Source organism: Haliotis rufescens, unplaced genomic scaffold (assembly GCF_023055435.1).
Source record: "Haliotis rufescens isolate VD_foot unplaced genomic scaffold, xgHalRufe1.0.p SCAF_175, whole genome shotgun sequence".
NCBI classification, from domain to species: Eukaryota; Metazoa; Mollusca; class Gastropoda; order Lepetellida; family Haliotidae; genus Haliotis; species Haliotis rufescens.
Window position 1 is genome coordinate 9,767 of NW_025963863.1, and position 20,599 is coordinate 30,365.

A 20,599-nucleotide genomic window follows, 5' to 3' on the forward strand; every position below is an offset into this window, starting at 1 on the left:
CTATTTTCTCCAGGCCTTAGGGGCGATCGTAGTGTCAAAAGCATGACTTGTCACCATGGGCAGGGGTGCCAAAATTTAAAAAAAGGAGTATCGTCTTGAAACTCGGTAGGCGGGTCGGACAGGTCCCCCCGACCACGTTGACGTTCCAATTGTAGATTTTTAACTATTTTCTCCAGGCCTTAGGGGCGATCGTAGTGTCAAAAGCATGACTTGTCACCATGGGCAGGGGTGCCAAAATTTAAAAAAAGGAGTATCGTCTTGAAACTCGGTAGGCGGGTCGGACAGGTCCCCCCGACCACGTTGACGTTCCAATTGTAGATTTTTAACTATTTTCTCCAGGCCTTAGGGGCGATCGTAGTGTCAAAAGCATGACTTGTCACCATGGGCAGGGGTGCCAAAATTTAAAAAAAGGAGTATCGTCTTGAAACTCGGTAGGCGGGTCGGACAGGTCCCCCCGACCACGTTGACGTTCCAATTGTAGATTTTTAACTATTTTCTCCAGGCCTTAGGGGCGATCGTAGTGTCAAAAGCATGACTTGTCACCATGGGCAGGGGTGCCAAAATTTAAAAAAAGGAGTATCGTCTTGAAACTCGGTAGGCGGGTCGGACAGGTCCCCCCGACCACGTTGACGTTCCAATTGTAGATTTTTAACTATTTTCTCCAGGCCTTAGGGGCGATCGTAGTGTCAAAAGCATGACTTGTCACCATGGGCAGGGGTGCCAAAATTTAAAAAAAGGAGTATCGTCTTGAAACTCGGTAGGCGGGTCGGACAGGTCCCCCCGACCACGTTGACGTTCAAATTGTAGATTTTTAACTATTTTCTCCAGGCCTTAGGGGCGATCGTAGTGTCAAAAGCATGACTTGTCACCATGGGCAGGGGTGCCAAAATTTAAAAAAAGGAGTATCGTCTTGAAACTCGGTAGGCGGGTCGGACAGGTCCCCCCGACCACGTTGACGTTCCAATTGTAGATTTTTAACTATTTTCTCCAGGCCTTAGGGGCGATCGTAGTGTCAAAAGCATGACTTGTCACCATGGGCAGGGGTGCCAAAATTTAAAAAAAGGAGTATCGTCTTGAAACTCGGTAGGCGGGTCGGACAGGTCCCCCCGACCACGTTGACGTTCCAATTGTAGATTTTTAACTATTTTCTCCAGGCCTTAGGGGCGATCGTAGTGTCAAAAGCATGACTTGTCACCATGGGCAGGGGTGCCAAAATTTAAAAAAAGGAGTATCGTCTTGAAACTCGGTAGGCGGGTCGGACAGGTCCCCCCGACCACGTTGACGTTCAAATTGTAGATTTTTAACTATTTTCTCCAGGCCTTAGGGGCGATCGTAGTGTCAAAAGCATGACTTGTCACCATGGGCAGGGGTGCCAAAATTTAAAAAAAGGAGTATCGTCTTGAAACTCGGTAGGCGGGTCGGACAGGTCCCCCCGACCACGTTGACGTTCCAATTGTAGATTTTTAACTATTTTCTCCAGGCCTTAGGGGCGATCGTAGTGTCAAAAGCATGACTTGTCACCATGGGCAGGGGTGCCAAAATTTAAAAAAAGGAGTATCGTCTTGAAACTCGGTAGGCGGGTCGGACAGGTCCCCCCGACCACGTTGACGTTCCAATTGTAGATTTTTAACTATTTTCTCCAGGCCTTAGGGGCGATCGTAGTGTCAAAAGCATGACTTGTCACCATGGGCAGGGGTGCCAAAATTTAAAAAAAGGAGTATCGTCTTGAAACTCGGTAGGCGGGTCGGACAGGTCCCCCCGACCACGTTGACGTTCCAATTGTAGATTTTTAACTATTTTCTCCAGGCCTTAGGGGCGATCGTAGTGTCAAAAGCATGACTTGTCACCATGGGCAGGGGTGCCAAAATTTAAAAAAAGGAGTATCGTCTTGAAACTCGGTAGGCGGGTCGGACAGGTCCCCCCGACCACGTTGACGTTCAAATTGTAGATTTTTAACTATTTTCTCCAGGCCTTAGGGGCGATCGTAGTGTCAAAAGCATGACTTGTCACCATGGGCAGGGGTGCCAAAATTTAAAAAAAGGAGTATCGTCTTGAAACTCGGTAGGCGGGTCGGACAGGTCCCCCCGACCACGTTGACGTTCCAATTGTAGATTTTTAACTATTTTCTCCAGGCCTTAGGGGCGATCGTAGTGTCAAAAGCATGACTTGTCACCATGGGCAGGGGTGCCAAAATTTAAAAAAAGGAGTATCGTCTTGAAACTCGGTAGGCGGGTCGGACAGGTCCCCCCGACCACGTTGACGTTCCAATTGTAGATTTTTAACTATTTTCTCCAGGCCTTAGGGGCGATCGTAGTGTCAAAAGCATGACTTGTCACCATGGGCAGGGGTGCCAAAATTTAAAAAAAGGAGTATCGTCTTGAAACTCGGTAGGCGGGTCGGACAGGTCCCCCCGACCACGTTGACGTTCAAATTGTAGATTTTTAACTATTTTCTCCAGGCCTTAGGGGCGATCGTAGTGTCAAAAGCATGACTTGTCACCATGGGCAGGGGTGCCAAAATTTAAAAAAAGGAGTATCGTCTTGAAACTCGGTAGGCGGGTCGGACAGGTCCCCCCGACCACGTTGACGTTCCAATTGTAGATTTTTAACTATTTTCTCCAGGCCTTAGGGGCGATCGTAGTGTCAAAAGCATGACTTGTCACCATGGGCAGGGGTGCCAAAATTTAAAAAAAGGAGTATCGTCTTGAAACTCGGTAGGCGGGTCGGACAGGTCCCCCCGACCACGTTGACGTTCAAATTGTAGATTTTTAACTATTTTCTCCAGGCCTTAGGGGCGATCGTAGTGTCAAAAGCATGACTTGTCACCATGGGCAGGGGTGCCAAAATTTAAAAAAAGGAGTATCGTCTTGAAACTCGGTAGGCGGGTCGGACAGGTCCCCCCGACCACGTTGACGTTCCAATTGTAGATTTTTAACTATTTTCTCCAGGCCTTAGGGGCGATCGTAGTGTCAAAAGCATGACTTGTCACCATGGGCAGGGGTGCCAAAATTTAAAAAAAGGAGTATCGTCTTGAAACTCGGTAGGCGGGTCGGACAGGTCCCCCCGACCACGTTGACGTTCAAATTGTAGATTTTTAACTATTTTCTCCAGGCCTTAGGGGCGATCGTAGTGTCAAAAGCATGACTTGTCACCATGGGCAGGGGTGCCAAAATTTAAAAAAAGGAGTATCGTCTTGAAACTCGGTAGGCGGGTCGGACAGGTCCCCCCGACCACGTTGACGTTCAATTGTAGATTTTTAACTATTTTCTCCAGGCCTTAGGGGCGATCGTAGTGTCAAAAGCATGACTTGTCACCATGGGCAGGGGTGCCAAAATTTAAAAAAAGGAGTATCGTCTTGAAACTCGGTAGGCGGGTCGGACAGGTCCCCCCGACCACGTTGACGTTCCAATTGTAGATTTTTAACTATTTTCTCCAGGCCTTAGGGGCGATCGTAGTGTCAAAAGCATGACTTGTCACCATGGGCAGGGGTGCCAAAATTTAAAAAAAGGAGTATCGTCTTGAAACTCGGTAGGCGGGTCGGACAGGTCCCCCCGACCACGTTGACGTTCCAATTGTAGATTTTTAACTATTTTCTCCAGGCCTTAGGGGCGATCGTAGTGTCAAAAGCATGACTTGTCACCATGGGCAGGGGTGCCAAAATTTAAAAAAAGGAGTATCGTCTTGAAACTCGGTAGGCGGGTCGGACAGGTCCCCCCGACCACGTTGACGTTCCAATTGTAGATTTTTAACTATTTTCTCCAGGCCTTAGGGGCGATCGTAGTGTCAAAAGCATGACTTGTCACCATGGGCAGGGGTGCCAAAATTTAAAAAAAGGAGTTTCGTCTTGAAACTCGGTAGGCGGGTCGGACAGGTCCCCCCGACCACGTTGACGTTCCAATTGTAGATTTTTAACTATTTTCTCCAGGCCTTAGGGGCGATCGTAGTGTCAAAAGCATGACTTGTCACCATGGGCAGGGGTGCCAAAATTTAAAAAAAGGAGTATCGTCTTGAAACTCGGTAGGCGGGTCGGACAGGTCCCCCCGACCACGTTGACGTTCCAATTGTAGATTTTTAACTATTTTCTCCAGGCCTTAGGGGCGATCGTAGTGTCAAAAGCATGACTTGTCACCATGGGCAGGGGTGCCAAAATTTAAAAAAAGGAGTATCGTCTTGAAACTCGGTAGGCGGGTCGGACAGGTCCCCCCGACCACGTTGACGTTCAAATTGTAGATTTTTAACTATTTTCTCCAGGCCTTAGGGGCGATCGTAGTGTCAAAAGCATGACTTGTCACCATGGGCAGGGGTGCCAAAATTTAAAAAAAGGAGTATCGTCTTGAAACTCGGTAGGCGGGTCGGACAGGTCCCCCCGACCACGTTGACGTTCCAATTGTAGATTTTTAACTATTTTCTCCAGGCCTTAGGGGCGATCGTAGTGTCAAAAGCATGACTTGTCACCATGGGCAGGGGTGCCAAAATTTAAAAAAAGGAGTATCGTCTTGAAACTCGGTAGGCGGGTCGGACAGGTCCCCCCGACCACGTTGACGTTCCAATTGTAGATTTTTAACTATTTTCTCCAGGCCTTAGGGGCGATCGTAGTGTCAAAAGCATGACTTGTCACCATGGGCAGGGGTGCCAAAATTTAAAAAAAGGAGTATCGTCTTGAAACTCGGTAGGCGGGTCGGACAGGTCCCCCCGACCACGTTGACGTTCAAATTGTAGATTTTTAACTATTTTCTCCAGGCCTTAGGGGCGATCGTAGTGTCAAAAGCATGACTTGTCACCATGGGCAGGGGTGCCAAAATTTAAAAAAAGGAGTATCGTCTTGAAACTCGGTAGGCGGGTCGGACAGGTCCCCCCGACCACGTTGACGTTCCAATTGTAGATTTTTAGCGATTTTCTCCAGGCCTTAGGGGCGATCGTAGTGTCAAAAGCATAGACCCTAGCATGGTGATCTACCTTCAGCTGCAAGCGATCTGTAGTCCTTTTGTATATTGTACTGTTTCATTTGGTGATATCTTTTTATGGTTGTATGCGAGTTTTAAACATTAATCTGTGATATTCTAGTAATCATATTGTCATTCGATGACAGATATTATTTAGTTTAAATATATGTATTAAAAATGTGTAACTTCTCGTCACGATATGGCTGAAATATTGCCGATGTGACGTAAAGCATTAACTTACTGACTTAAATGTATGAAGCAGTCGTCCCCAAATCATGTTGTTGAAGAATGCGGAAGATATCCTATGTTCATATTCGCATGTAAACGTGTTATTAAGAGTCGACCTGATCATGTTTCTGAGTTTGTCAGCACCACACCCATGCTTTAGGGTTTCATCAAAGTGGTAAACGTCCAAAATCGAACTGACACGTACTGCAGTAAGGTAAAATTGTTTAGAACACTAATATCATCCACTCATTACCAAACGACGTTAACTCACTGTGTTACAATGTATGTGACTTCCCATCTTTACACACGTTCTAATCACTGCACATCATCCCTCTTTACCCGGCAAAAAGTCCCTGCAACCGACACAATTTTGGAGGAGCCGGCTGACTGTGGATCAGGTAGCCACAATGCTTGGTATGACAAGGTACTATTACAGGGGAACACCCAACCGACTCCTTGCCGTAACCTGACGGATGGTGTCTTGGCAGTGTTTTAATTCGCCGTGATTTAGGCGCACAATGTTCCGCTTGTCATTTGTTCGGATCTCATATCCGTCCCGATAATATAAAATGTTATGTCAGAAGTACTGTTCAAGGCGGAAAAAATCTGTACCCAGACAAATAGACAGCATGATCATGATACAGCTTGTCGCGGTTTCCAGAGAAGTGTGATGTATATGATCGGTTTCTGATTGTGTGGTCTAACAGAAGCTTCCACATTAAGCTGATTAACATTCTGGATCATGCTAGACATGACCGCCAAGACGGGACGGGATTAATGAATGACCTTTCCTGTTCACGCGTCCTGAATAAGCCACTCTGGGACATAATTAAAGTCATGAATGGGACATTCTTCTGGACGAGGCCTTACGGAATTGCGCTGTATGCTCTACTCATTACTTGTGGAACACCCACACCTGTCATTATATTAAGCAGGCGCCACGAAGACTGGATAGAAACATTAACTTACATATATACTCAGAGTATTAGCCGCATGTGTTTATGTATCGAACATTAATATACCAGGAACAAAATATGCGTAGGACGATAAAGGAATATAATAAGTCAACCGCCCCATTTGTGACGTAGTGCCATATGGTTGCAGCCATGGCCGTTTGCATGTGGTCTCATACATCGGGAAACAAGTATCATTCAAGGAACGTCATGCAATAGTGTTGGGGAAAGTAAACCCCACATCCATCTGTAGAGCTTACTAAAAGTCGTGGGTACAATGTGTGAAGCCAATTTCTGGTGTCCCCCGCCGTGATATTGCTGGAATATTGCTAAAAGCGGCGTAACACCATACTCACTCACTCACTTCTAAAAGTAGTTCCTGCGAGATGACTTCATTTGCATAGTTACCGAAACCTGATACCATGCATATCTCGTTGGTTTAACGCATCGATAGCACTGTCCATGATATATCTACATACATTAGCCAAATAACTAAGGTGTCAAAATAATTTCTCTATTTGTTTTTATTAATTAAATGCGTTCGCACACGCACGCACGCACAGACACACACACACATATATATATAAGCAACAACAAAGGTTTCTGTGACACCAATATTTTAGTGTATTTTTCAAACAAGTAAAGTTTGGTTTTCAATGTTGTAGTACATGTATGGAATTAAGTCACAAAAACCCAACTGCTACAGAAAAGCATGCATTCCATTAAAACGTTGACTTTTGTGCGACCCCCATGCATATAAAAACATGTGCGTTGACGTGATTCCATATGCAATTATTCAACATTACGAAATGCCACGCCTGTCCGAAATTAAGACAATTTAACGTAACCAATAATCGACAAGACAACTGGATTCGCACAACACACCTACGAAATCGATTCCAGCCAGCAACAGTGACTGCAAGAAGCATCCCTTGCCTTCGACGATCTTCACAAACCGTACGTCGTCGCCTCAGATGTGCAGGGATTGTCGCCAGAAGTCCCGCCAGACGTCCCATTTTGACAGGAAATAACCGTCAAGCACGTCTACAGAGGTGCAGACAGTGTCTAGCCTGGACGGCCATGCAGTGGGGACAAGTTCTATTCACTGACAAGTCTCGTTTTCACCTCAGCCACAGCGATGGACGGATTCTACTGTGCCGACGTCGAGGTGAACGTTACGTCAATCATTGTGTCATGGAAGAAGAACGGCTCGGGGGGCGGCTGCGTTATGGTATGGGGTGGTATTACAGCAAGACAGAGGACCCGTTTGATAGTGGTAGAGGGAAACCTCAATAGACAGCGCTACCGCGACGAGATCAGCGGCCCTGTTGTTCTACCGTTTTTGCTTCGTCATGGCCCAGGCATTACCTTTCAACATGACAACGCCCTGCCTCATATTGCTCAGGATTCTCTTAAACAAAACAACGTGAATGTCATCCCCTGGCCGGCACGCTTCCCTGATCTCTCACCAATCGAGCACATGTGGGATGAGATGAATCGGCGCCTTCGACGCCAACCTCGAGTTCCACAGACACTCAAGGAACTTCGGAACATGCACCAGCAGATATGGACAGATATCCCACAGGACTTTGTACGACGCCAGGTCCATTCCATAGAACGAAGATGTGTTGCTTGCATCGCAACCAGAGGTGGACACACACGCTATTGATTTGTAAATTGACATTTTGGCATGTCCATGTTTTGTTTATGAAATCACGCATTTTCTGAGGCCAGTATGGCAAAAAAAACATTTGAACACTTACAGGAGTCTTTTATCCGTTGCTAACCGAAATTGTTTCTGATTTGGTACAAATCATAACTTTGCACTAAATCTTATTCAATGTCACATGTACAGGAACTTTTGTTGTTCAGTGTATATATATATATATATATATATATATATATATATATATATATATATATATATATCCGCTTTGAAAAGCACACCCGTGCTATTAATGATACATTAATTAAGTGGTTTTCTTGCCTGGAACAGCGTGTATCGAGATTCATTTGAGAGGTTCTGTCATACATAACGTTGCTATCGCCATTGCCGTCATGCTTTGTTTGTCACCGGAAGTAGTAATGTCCCGCGTAGTTCCGTGACCTACTTACGGGCCTTATAATGAATATGCATGATTGGGAAACGGAAACGATAGAACGGATTACATACCTTGTTCATGGTAGGTGAGGTGAGGTGAAGAGAAATGGGGTTTAACGTCGAGGCCAAGATTATTGCACTTAAAAAGGGCACGTATGTGTGTGGCTGCTTGTACTAGTCAGGGCTAATGCACATATTATAGTGCTAGCCCACTGAGATACCATGCCGCAGTTTAACATGAATACCCTACTCAGACACAGTATGCTGTCTGTGACCTTGTTTTAATGGCGAGCTCCAGACCGGGTAACAACAATTACCTTCATTAACGTCTTTCTATATGAGGCGGCCGGACGCTCTACCACTAGGCCACGGAGGCGGTCCGACATTAAGGTTATGTGTATGCGTGTGTTGCATAATGTAATGTCTTGCTATCATGGTTATTTGATCAAGTATTGATTATTGAACATGCATGGACCTGTGACAGCATTGCTTAGATCACGTTGTTAAAGTAGAAGAAGACAATTGGGTTTAAGATGATCTGCAGAGAATACGTGTGAACCCAATTGTAATCAGAAAGGGTTTTCTGAAGATGACTAAGGTATAGAAAGTGTTTCTTTACTTTTGAGACGCTCCATTAAGATGTCGACATAAACATGGCTCACATTGCAAGTGTGATCTCAGGTCATGCATAAGAGTCACTTGCTTACATGACCTGTTCCATGATATTCCATCAGCTGCAACGACACACAGAATGTTTTCATTAAAGCAAAAGCGGAATTTTAGTTATAATTATATGGGTAACGTTTATCACAAGTGTTCAAGACAGTTTTAAAAATTGGTTTATATTGTGGCACAGGCAACCATTTCGATGTGTGTAAATATTATCACATGAATTTGGATTAATTTGAAGATAATTGAGTAAAACTGTGTCCCAAAAGTTAGGTTGACAGAATAAAGTTAAAAGACAGGGAAGTGAGCTGTTATAATCATCATAAACAAATCTAAGTAAGTGATAATAAACTTCAGTGATAACAATTCGAAAATAGAAACTGATTGATTTTATGAAACCAATGGAACTGCACCTTAATGCCATTGAGCGTTCTACAACTTGCGGTATATACGAAATGTATTGATGCTACATATAGATAGGAATAGGGGAGCATATTCACATTTTTGCTTATTCGCGTTACCAAGGCAGTATAAGTGTCGGGCTCAATTTTAAGAAGCAGTAAAATCCTTCATCTCTTTGCATGCAGGTCATTGGCATGGGATTGCATACGTCAATTCATGTGTTAAATTACTTCCAACCCTTCTGTGTGGGAATAGAAGGGCGTGAAGATTACGTTCTCGTGTCATCAGACTCGTCGGGGTAATGCAAACACGCATTGACGGCGCTTTACGAAAGTATGAGGCGGAAGTGTTGACTTTAGCGATGGTTATCATGCTATAACTGAACCCGGGTATGAGAGTTGACGCTGATGAAACGGGGAATAGATAATTGTTAGAGAACGAAACATTAATTATCAGGCAGGAACATCTTACAATACAGTCGCTTGACTCAACAATAGCATCATGAAGAATGTCTTGTATTTGCCCAAGGACGTCATTTGCGCTTTACCAATAACAGGAGCCTAGGAACCTAGATGTTTTCTCGCACAAAATTGGCTAAATGATATTTTTCCTTCAAACATTTTTTTAAAGAAGATATTCTAATAATATTCCCAGTTTAAACCCTGGACGGACCATAGTTCCCCCCAATCTCGTTCATTACATGAGCGTGAGTTGGGGTTAGCACCGCTTTGAACATGTACGTATTTTTTTCAGTTTTATCACATTGTGCCACGTTGGGTGGGAAATCCCAAAGTCTTAGATGTTTATCACACGACCATCGGTGCTGACAACCCACGGTGACATGGTGCCACTGTCCTTCAAGGCCAGGGTCGTACGATCCTACACGTCCAACAAGTGCAACTCTGGACACAGAATTGTGGCGGGTCAAACGGCTTCCTGTACCTTCTGAGAACATCTGTTGGCAACACCACGTTGAAGACCGCTGGTGACTCAGTGGATAACTGGCTTGTCTTCTTCAGACATTAAACCTATTACTTTATGTATGGGGCACGGGTCCAGAGTCCACTAAGGCGCCGCACTTCGCTATACAGAGCATCAGATACCTAGCATCGTAGGTTCCAGTTTCAGGTTCGACTTATCATATATTACTTCCCTTTAATGAATGCATGTTTAATGTTATGTTTGAAAAATTATTTCCCTGAATCATGGTAATTCCTTTGCCTAAAAAGGATGGACACCCAGATCCTAATAATTGTAGAGGTATATATTTCACTATTACAGCACTTTCAGAAAGCTATATACGTCCATCCTCAATGCAAGGTGGGGCACTTTGGGGCAAGCGCTAAGCGACAATTAACGAAGCTAGATTCTTTATCCTTCAAACTGTTATTCAACATTATCTCTCTGAACAACGTGGTAAGGTCTTGACTATTTTGAGACTTTAAAAAGGCGGTTGATGTCGTTGACAGATCTATGGTTTATTCTAAAGTATAGGGGTGTCTCCCTTAAAGGAAGTGTTCTGGCTAATAATATTGTTTTGCCTTAGACAAGGCTGTGTGATACGTCATTTCCTCAATGTGTGTATCAATGAACTTGCAATACAAATGGACTCATCTGGTGTTGCAGGTGTACAGCTACACGCTGATATTATGAAGGTATTTTTGTTCCTTTTTGCAGATGACATTGTCACTGTTACCGATGCTGTCTATGAGCTGCAAAAAGGTATTGATGTCTTGAATTATTTTTGTGATAACTACCATTTGTCAGTTTATCTCGATAAGACTAAGATTGGTGTCTTCAAAAAGCGAGTCGAGAGTCGAAATGATGTTTTCATGAGCAAACACTTGATAAATATTTCATAATATCGTGGATTATCATGTTTTAGATCTTTGTCATGGTTAATCATGGCTATAACGCATCCGTTCAGGCAAAACAGATTCTCCTTGGAAGTATAACATAGATACACATGGTGCAACCACTACTCCGTGATCTGTTTTCAAAAATATTTGATTAATGTATGGTTCTGAAGTATGGGGTTTTGATAAATACCAAGAAATAGACGTTGTACAAATGTTCGCGTGTAAGCATATTTTATGTATGAAGCACTCGTCCCCAAATTATTTTGTTAGAGTAGAATGCGGAAGATATGCTATGTAAATATTTGCATGTAAACGCGTTATAAAGAATCGACTTGTTACCACTTTGACGAAACACTAAAGCATGGGTCTGGTGCTGACAAACTCAAAACATGATCAACGTATATGGTCTGCATCACTTCGGGCTTTCGTTCAAAATCGAACTGACACGTAGTGCAATAACGTAAAATTGTTTAGAACACTAAAATCATACACTCATTACCAAACGACGTTAACCAAACCGCACTCACTGTGTTACAATGTATGTGTCTTCCCATCTTTACACACGTTCTAATCACTGCACATCAGTCTCTGTCACCGATACGTGTTGGTGGATCCGACTGACTGGATCAGGTGGCTACAATGCTTGGTATGACTAGTTACTGGTACAGCTGAACACCCATCCGTCTCCTTGCCGTAACCTGACGGATGGTGTACAGCATATATTTTGTAGATATTTGTTCGTTGTACCAACTACTAGTTTGTATGACTCCATTTGGAGGGCGTATTAGCCGTCGGAGTGTAAGAGCCAGGCGTCAACGTTATTTCGCCATTGTGACGTTGCAATAACCTTAACATATAAGTCACATTCTGGTACAATTATAGCCCTTGTCTTACAGAAAGGCAATTTGTTAGATCAGCTGACGATCGTAACAAAACAATCCATTTAAACACCAAGCTTTCATATTTAAATCGAACAATAAAAGCGCAGAGACTTGCTTTTGTCGGGACGTCATCATTCCCAAAATGCACTTGGAGTTACGTCCCTTGGTTTAAAAAGCAACTACGGCAATATCATTCACTTCAAACATAAGTAGCACCCAGTAAAGTTGGAATTGGAAAGAAATACAGATCTAGAACCAGTTGCTGCTGAAAATGGATAAATATGAACGTTCTGTGAACTTAAGGTGCATACTAAGGGTAGATGAGTTTACGGAATTTACCGTTTGAGGCGCCGTGGTTGGATTTCCTGATGATTTATTTTGGTCAGTGTAGCATTATCTGTTATAATTTCGAGCGGACGCTTCATGTCGTTGACCCGACATAGTCATGATCTGTCTGGCTTCAACGCCCCATTTGACATTATTAGTTCTGTATCTCTTCGCGAGATTAATAAGTAAACGTAATCCCTTTACACACTGATGGTCATCCGGAAATGAACTACAGTTAGCTTGGCAGTGCTTATCCAGGCGAGGTCTTCTGTCGATATTAACTAATGCACTAGACGGGCAATGTAAAACTTATGTGCCATGAAACCCATATGTCAGTTTACACTGTCAACTGCCCAAAGACCGCCTCCATAATCAACTGGATAGAGCGTCTGCCTGGAGAGTGGAAGGTCTCCGGCCGCGTCATACTAAAATACGTTAAAAGATGATACTTGTTGTTACCCTGCTGGCGCTCGGAATCAAAGGGATAAAACAAGGACTAATCGGCTTGCAGTAATAAAACTGTGTTTGTGTGGGGTATTCATGTTAAAGGGGCACTGATCTAACGCAATTCCCCGGACTGGTTGTTGCCTTTGTTATTGTTTTTTTCCCCGGATGATACGCAACGCAACTGAGCGTGACCAGAGACTGGGCTACAGTCTGCAAGGACAGCTAAATAAACTTGGAGGCTGAAGACAATTTTTGTTTTACGCATTTTTGCATACACAGATTGGTTAACTGTGATCTATAAAGATTTTGACAAACAAACAGACAAAAAGAACGACGGAGTTCATCGGATGTCGTCATTTGGAAATACCCCAGATGGTTATAGTTTAATACCAAAAAAAGTATACATGCAGTGAAAGCATTTTCGGATTTCCGATTGCGTCGATAATACGATTACTACCCACTTGTTGTCATCCACGTTTTCTCGTATAACCCTGCACTTGTGTATTTGTCGTCATTCACTTGATGCTCAGTTAATGAATTTATTACAGGTACAATTAGTGGTAGCACCACTTAGATTACCTGACAAAGGTTCCCATTTGGCATTTATTGTGTCTGGGGTAATTATTAAATCTAAATCCAGGTTTGAAGTGAGATGAATATGCACGTGGCAGCCCAGCAAGAGATGAATGATCAGTTGATTTACTTTTTTTGGTAAATCAACGGATCGTACCTAGTCATCAAAGGATTAACAGAAAAACCGTTGATTGATTAATCACTGTTATCTTGCACAGTGGATATGTCAAAAGTGAGTGTTTACATGTCTAGGTTTACTAAAACAAAGTGAATACACTCATATCATGGCGTAAAGTGCCGATGTAAAAACAACATACTTTGTTCAAAGGGTTAACTGATAATACGTTGATTGATTGATCATTGTTATCAATCACTCAATGGACTTTTTAGGAACCGTGGACAATATGAAAATAGTTGTCACGTGGGCTTTCTCAGCCGACCTTTGAGACTTGACACCTATGTGAAACACCAGAAACAATCCAAGTGACCAGTTGAGAAACGAACACGGGCTATAATATCCCGAAACGATATATATCTTTTAAAATATTTGATCGTTACAGAGACACGTGACATCGAATAGGTTTCTTTGTACAGCTGCAGACGAGTGGGATATTGTTCCTTTGTGTGGATATTCACGGATACATTCCTCGAACAAGGAAGCTGCTTAAAATTTATACACATAAATTTGGTAGGTTGTAATTATGGTATTTGCATTTTGTTTTCCTTCATTTGAACCGATTCGTTCTTGTTTCTCTACGTCTTGGTTGGGAAATTCTTCAATGCGCGATAGACGTTATTTTCACAGGTCTTTTCCTTTGTAAGCGTGTATATATTACCGTCAATTTGTAAAATGTGATTCTCTCAGGCAATTTATAAAATGTGTAAATATTTCAGTCATTTTGACTAAAATATCTGTCCAGATTGATTAAGACGATCAAAAGGGCCTACAAACATTACAGATTATTCTGTAGGATTAGAAGCCAAACAACATAGAAAAGTACTTTTCAAGTAACATTTTCAGTCTCTTGGTATCAAAATGTTTGGAATTCGTTATCATAATAATACAGATGGAAATGTTTTTCAGTCACTTTGTAAAATAACTGAATATTTAGTCGTTTAATAAATTTGTTACACATTTTGACAGTAAAAAAATATACACACTATAAAAAAAGCAATGCTCAGGTGAAATATTTACTTTGTGTTGCAAGTCGATATAGTGTAAACAAAAATCGCAAAATTACCGAGCAAGTCACTTATCAAAACTTCGTCACCATTACCGATGCTACCCACAAAGATATCTACATTTCCTTATTATCTCGAAAACTGTATTTAATTTTGTTGATCAATGTGACCATACGCCCTTATTACTACCCATAAAAGTGACTAATGCGCTTACGAATGGCGCAGCAGAGGTCGCGAACTAGTCTAGATTTCTGCTATACATCCGGGTACTCACTTGGAAAAAATAATAACAAAGGCAACAACCAGTCCCGGGGAATTGCGTTAGATCAGTGCCCCTTTAAACTGTATCTCAGTGAGCTGGCACATTAAAACCGGTATTAGTCCGGACTAGTGCAAGCGGTTACACACACACATACACACACGCGAGCACGGACGCATGGACGTCGCTATGGAAGTGCAACAATATTGTAGGCGACGTTAAACCCAGCTTCACTTCTCATCTGCCCAGATTTTGGCACTTATATCCTGTTGGGTAGGTGTCAATTATTTCTGTACGGTCCTTCTTAGGTGCCAGTTGGAGTAAGCACTTACGTGGACCTTTGAAAGTTCTACAGATCCCATGGGAATCCCATGGTAGTGGAGACCCCAAACAACTAATGCCTGTGTAATAGCCCATTTAATGCACCCGATGTGTTTTTTATCCTAATGTCAGTCAGTGGTTTGTCTGGTCCAGGGTCGATTATTTACAGGCCTTTTTCATATAGCGGGTATATTTCTGAGTGCTGCATTAAACTACAAAGAAAGAAAATATTTAACATTTTATAGACATATTGAACAAATTGTGCTAATTTAGTGATAATAAATAAATACGATTTCTCCGTTAGCTGTATAACGTTAGCCTTATCTCAAAGCGTCAATCGGTCAGAAGTATTCATCCTCGCGTCACGTGAAGCCAGTCCAATCATGAACTGTTGGAGCAGTGTAGAAAAGCAGATAATACCAAACCCAGTCCTTTATATACAGACATACCATGTATTGCTGCTCTACAACTCTTGAATTACATCCTCCGGTTTGTGAAGCATATCGATACCAATCACTCACTACGACGTGGTCCTTCTGGTGCCATGCACGTGTGGATGCCCTGCTCACGTGCCTGCTGTGTGAAGAGGGGTCTTGACAGTGTTCTAATTCGCCGTGATTTGGCCGCACCATGCTTCGCTTGTCATTTTTTCGAAACTCATATCCGTCCCGATAATATAAAATGTTATGTCAGAAGAACTGTTCAAGGCGGAAATAGTCTGCTCTCAAACAAATAGACAGCTTAATACAGTTTGTCGCAGTTTCCAGAGAAGTGTGGTGTATATGATCGGTTTCTGATTGTGTGGTCTAACAGAAGCTTCCACATTAAGCTGATTTACATTCTGGATCATGCTAGACATGACGGCAAAGACGGGACGGGATTAATGAATGACCTTTCCTGTTCACGCGTCCTGAATAAGCCACTCTGGGACATAATTAAAGTCATGAATGGGACATTCTTCTGGACGAGGCCTTCCGGAATTGCGCTGTATACTATTAGCCGCATGTGTTTATGTATCGTACATTAATATATCAGGAACAAATTATGCGTATTAAGATCTCAAAAAAGGTCTTCCGGAATTGCGCTGTATACTATACTCATTACTTGTGGAACACCCACACCTGTCATTATATTAAGCTGGCACCACGAAGACTGGATAGAAACACTAACTTACATATATACACAGATTATTAGCCGCATGTGTTTATGTATATAATATGCGTATTAAGACCTCCAAAAAAGGCTAGCAGACGTTTTGTTTATATATTAATTAATCTCTTTGTCATCTGTCATTCTTAATATAATCGAATTTTGAAACATATTTCTATTCCCTACAGTAACTTTAGATACCGCGTAGGAATATAAAGTCTGAGTCAACCGCCCCATTTGTGACGTAGTGCCATATGGATGCAGCCATGGCCGTTTGCATGTGGTCTCATACATCGGGAAACAAGTAACGTCATTCAAGGAACGTCATGCAACAGTGTTGGGGAGAGTAAACCCCACATCCATCTGTAGAGCTTACTAAAAGTAGTGTGTACAATGTGTGAAGCCCATTTCTGGTGTCCCCCGCCGTGACATTGCTTGAATATTGGTTAAAGCGGAGTGAAACCATACTCACTCACTAACTCACTCACTACAACAAGTAGTTCCTTCGAGGTGACTTCATTTGCATATTTACCGAATCCTGATACCATGCATGTCTTATTGGTTAAACGCATCGATAGCACTATCTATTATATATCTACATACATAAGCCAAATAACTAAGGTGTCAAAATAAATTCTCTATTTGTGAGATCGTTTTTCTTTATTAAATGCATTCGAACACATACACACGCACTCACGCACGCACGCTTGCACGCACGCACGGTTATAACTCAAAAGATCCACATATATACAATTGACGGGACCAAAACACTGTTCGTTATAAGCGTGTTCGTTATAAACGTAGCTTACTGTTTATTTATGTATGTATAGAATCTCACCTGAGTGTCTATTGATATGAAATATATCAACACGAGTTGATAAAAAGTGGTAAAACTCCGAGACTTTCATTGTAGCGATATCTCCTGTGGGAGCCAGTTTATACATATAAAGCCAAGGGAAGAAATTATATCTTTCTTTCTTTTAATAATATTCATTCTCAGCATGACGCATAACAGACAAGCATGATACACGTGATGCATAACACTGAACGCGAGCGTACATTGGAGCATAAGACACTGAGTCAGCGTAGCAATAGATCATCAGGTACTCCATCACCTCAAGATGTACGTGAAGCAGACTGCCAAGTATCAACGTGATTCGACTTGTTAGGTTGCAGTTAGAGTCATAAAATACAAAGTCTGTTCCGAAAATATAAGTGTCATCATCTTAATATGTCTTGGAAATAATATAAATATCACACAATCTGATACTCTGAAAAACGCCATACACATGCAGTTACCATCCTGACGTTGTGTGTACATGTAAGCCCCAGCCTCAAATACTGGGATGAGGATTAACGTTGAAGTTGCTACATTTTACTGCAGATAATATGCGTATGATGACGACACACTTTTGATGAGCGCTGGAATGAATAATAACTCCAACACCATCTCACACATACAACATCACACGTTCCCTTTTACGTACACTGGGCCGTTGTTGATATTATATAATCATGGGGATATATTGAGCCGTGTCCTCTCAGATAGATTGCGCCAATTACTCCCTCAGCACAGTCTTGCTGTGCCCCTCCATGGCACGATTGAGTTGATTCTGTTTACACGTCGTCTATGTCGTGACGAAGACTAAGCTCTCTGTCCAAGTAGACTGATGCCGCTGCCTTCGACAGTGTTCCTTGGTTGTCAAACGCCATGGACGACTTAACCACAACGGTGGACATACGGCGTCTCCAACTGCTCGCAAGGTGCAGGAAAGTTCTTCTGAACTTCCGGCCGAGTAAACAATAGAATATGAAATTTGCTGCAGAATTTAACACTTTGGCAATATCGCTAATCAGCTCAAACAGGATCTTCATTTTGGCTCCACAGGTGCCATCTAAACCGACCTTTGAGGGGTCGAATAGTTTACAGAAGGTGTCCTCGAATGCCGGGAATGGATACGCCAGGAAAAATACCGTTGTAACGGCGATGACCGGCAACGTCAGCCGACGGCCATCGTCCGCGGCACTCTTGGAATGACAGTTATGGCGAATCATTGTAATTTTTTTTACACAGCGAAGTAATAGAATATTAAACACAGTCATTGCCAGCCACGGTAAAACATACATAGCCAGGAGTTGTATATAGATGCTATATACTTTTGTGTAAATATACTGCTTTCCAAACTCTGACAGATGTACCTTGCTCGTCGCAGTAGTATAGGATAAATCCAGAGCAACATAATGCGGAATATTGTATATCAAACACCACAGAAATATTCCTAGCGAAATCTTCTTCGCTGATGATAGAGAGAATATAATACGAGCTTTTAACGGCTTAGTGACGGCTACATACCGTTCAATGGTCACCATGAGGGTCATAAAGATAGTTCCGGTTTGGGCAATGTAGCTTACAGGGATGAACAAGACGTAGGTTATCTTATGTATAACGATACTTGTGTCGCTGTTACTCTGCAGGTCGGAGACGCTTTGCCATATGGCGACTATGAGAATGATGTTGTCGTAGATTGCTAGAAGGATGAGGAAGTATGCTGTACTACACCACATTCTCTTCCTCTGGAGGACGATGATCGCTAACGTGTTACCAATGAATCCAAGAATCGCGACACAAAGACCTCCAATTCTGAACGACCTGGCATGGGTAAGAACAAAGAAGAAAACGGCATAGTCCGCGTGCTCCGTTTTGTTGGAACTAGTTAAGGTGTAGTCGGTATCATTTTCCTCCATTTTTTATCACAAAAATTAGACACATTAAATTCCAGGTTGGGCAATATTAAACACGTTCACATTTGACATCCAGTAGATATCCAGCACAATCCGTATGAAGTAAATGAATCTCCATCCTCTTAGAAAGCTGATCGGTCTCCTTGTTTAATACTGTGTCACCTCGCGTGGACACACTTAAGCAGCGGGTGCTTAGGATGGTAATCAAGGCTTTGGTTATTAACAGCCCTATCGTGGGACAGCAAAACGCTGTATGTGTTCACAGAGGCTGATAGCGTGGTCTCTAATGCAGCATGTAATAGCTGATCTTCCCTTCTGCTACAAGTACAGAGCATTCCCTTCACCTACGGACTCTCTGACATGCTAAGTCCCTCCTAGAGCGGTACACCTCAGGCACAGCTATCTGAAAGATCCAAATGGTAAAGATTTTACACACATATATTCAACATGTTTCACAAAATCATCCAATCAGGAAATAAAACAAAGAATTTCCAGCTACCGATTTGCATTAATAAGCAGAAGACAGTTCAAGGATCTTTCGTATATGTGTTTACCATTGCAAAGTATTACTGGACGCCAGATCTAATTCTTATAACATTTTACCCGTGAAGATCAGGGATAGAATAGATCTTCAGCAACCCATGCTTGCGGTAAAACGCGACTATGCTTGTCGTAAAAGGCGACTAACGGGATCGGGTGGTCAGGCTCGCTGACTTGGTTGATCCATGTCATCGATCCCACATTGCGAGGATCGATGCTCATGATATCAATCACTGGATTGTCTGGTCCAGACCCGATTATTTACAGACCGCCGTCATATAGCTGGAATATTGCTGAGTGCGGCGTTAAACAACAAACTAACCAAACAAATCTTATAACATTTACAAGTTATATTGACTTCGTGCAGAGTTAAATCTCACTACGCCATAATCCCTAAAAAATAAAACTGTTGTGCCTTTAGGCATAACAAAACACCAGCAGTGTTCAGACCGTGCTGTCAGAAGCTTAACTCTCCTGATGAATTCAAATTAAATACACGAAAGGACGTCAATCCCAATCCGATCAAGCTAAACACTCTGTAATCCTAACATGGTGTTGGCCAAGCATTCGGTTATAGAGCGGAGGTTTATATTTCTGATACATTCCAATCTTCTTGATAAAGTTAAGAGTTTTTCTATGTTTCTGTGTACATTACCCATTAGTGTTATTTGTAAGTATGCTATTGTTGCACGTACATGTATGCTATTCCATACTATTCTATCTGACACTCCGCAACAGTTCGCAAGTTTAATTGCTGCGTCAGGGATGGTGGTGTCCTGTTACGGAACATATTATAAATTTAAGGGACTGACCAATCGATGCTTCAGATATTTGAAAAATAAAAATTATCTGACAAAGAAATATATTGTTTCAAGATTGCAAAGAAGTATTTGAAAAGAAATAGATTCATAGCTTAAATTAACAAATATAAAGAGGAAAATTCATGTGTCGTGTGAAACATCATGTTTCGCTCATTGAGTGACGGGGATAAGGGGAGATATCTTCACGAATGGCGAAACTAAGA

At 42.4% G+C, this 20,599-nt stretch overlaps 1 protein-coding gene across 1 annotated transcript in view; it reads right to left on the minus strand.

Moving 5' to 3' along the window:
- Positions 1-17,259: 17,259 nt before the first annotated feature.
- The window catches only part of LOC124147294 (FMRFamide receptor-like), a 77,195-nt gene continuing 73,855 nt past the window's right edge, over positions 17,260-20,599 (minus strand). Inside the window, exon 2 of the mRNA XM_046517972.2 lies at positions 17,260-19,438. Coding sequence (XP_046373928.1) covers positions 17,911-19,038 — 1,128 coding nt within the window. The 5' untranslated portion in view covers positions 19,039-19,438 and the 3' untranslated portion in view covers positions 17,260-17,910. The remainder of the gene's footprint in view (positions 19,439-20,599) is intronic.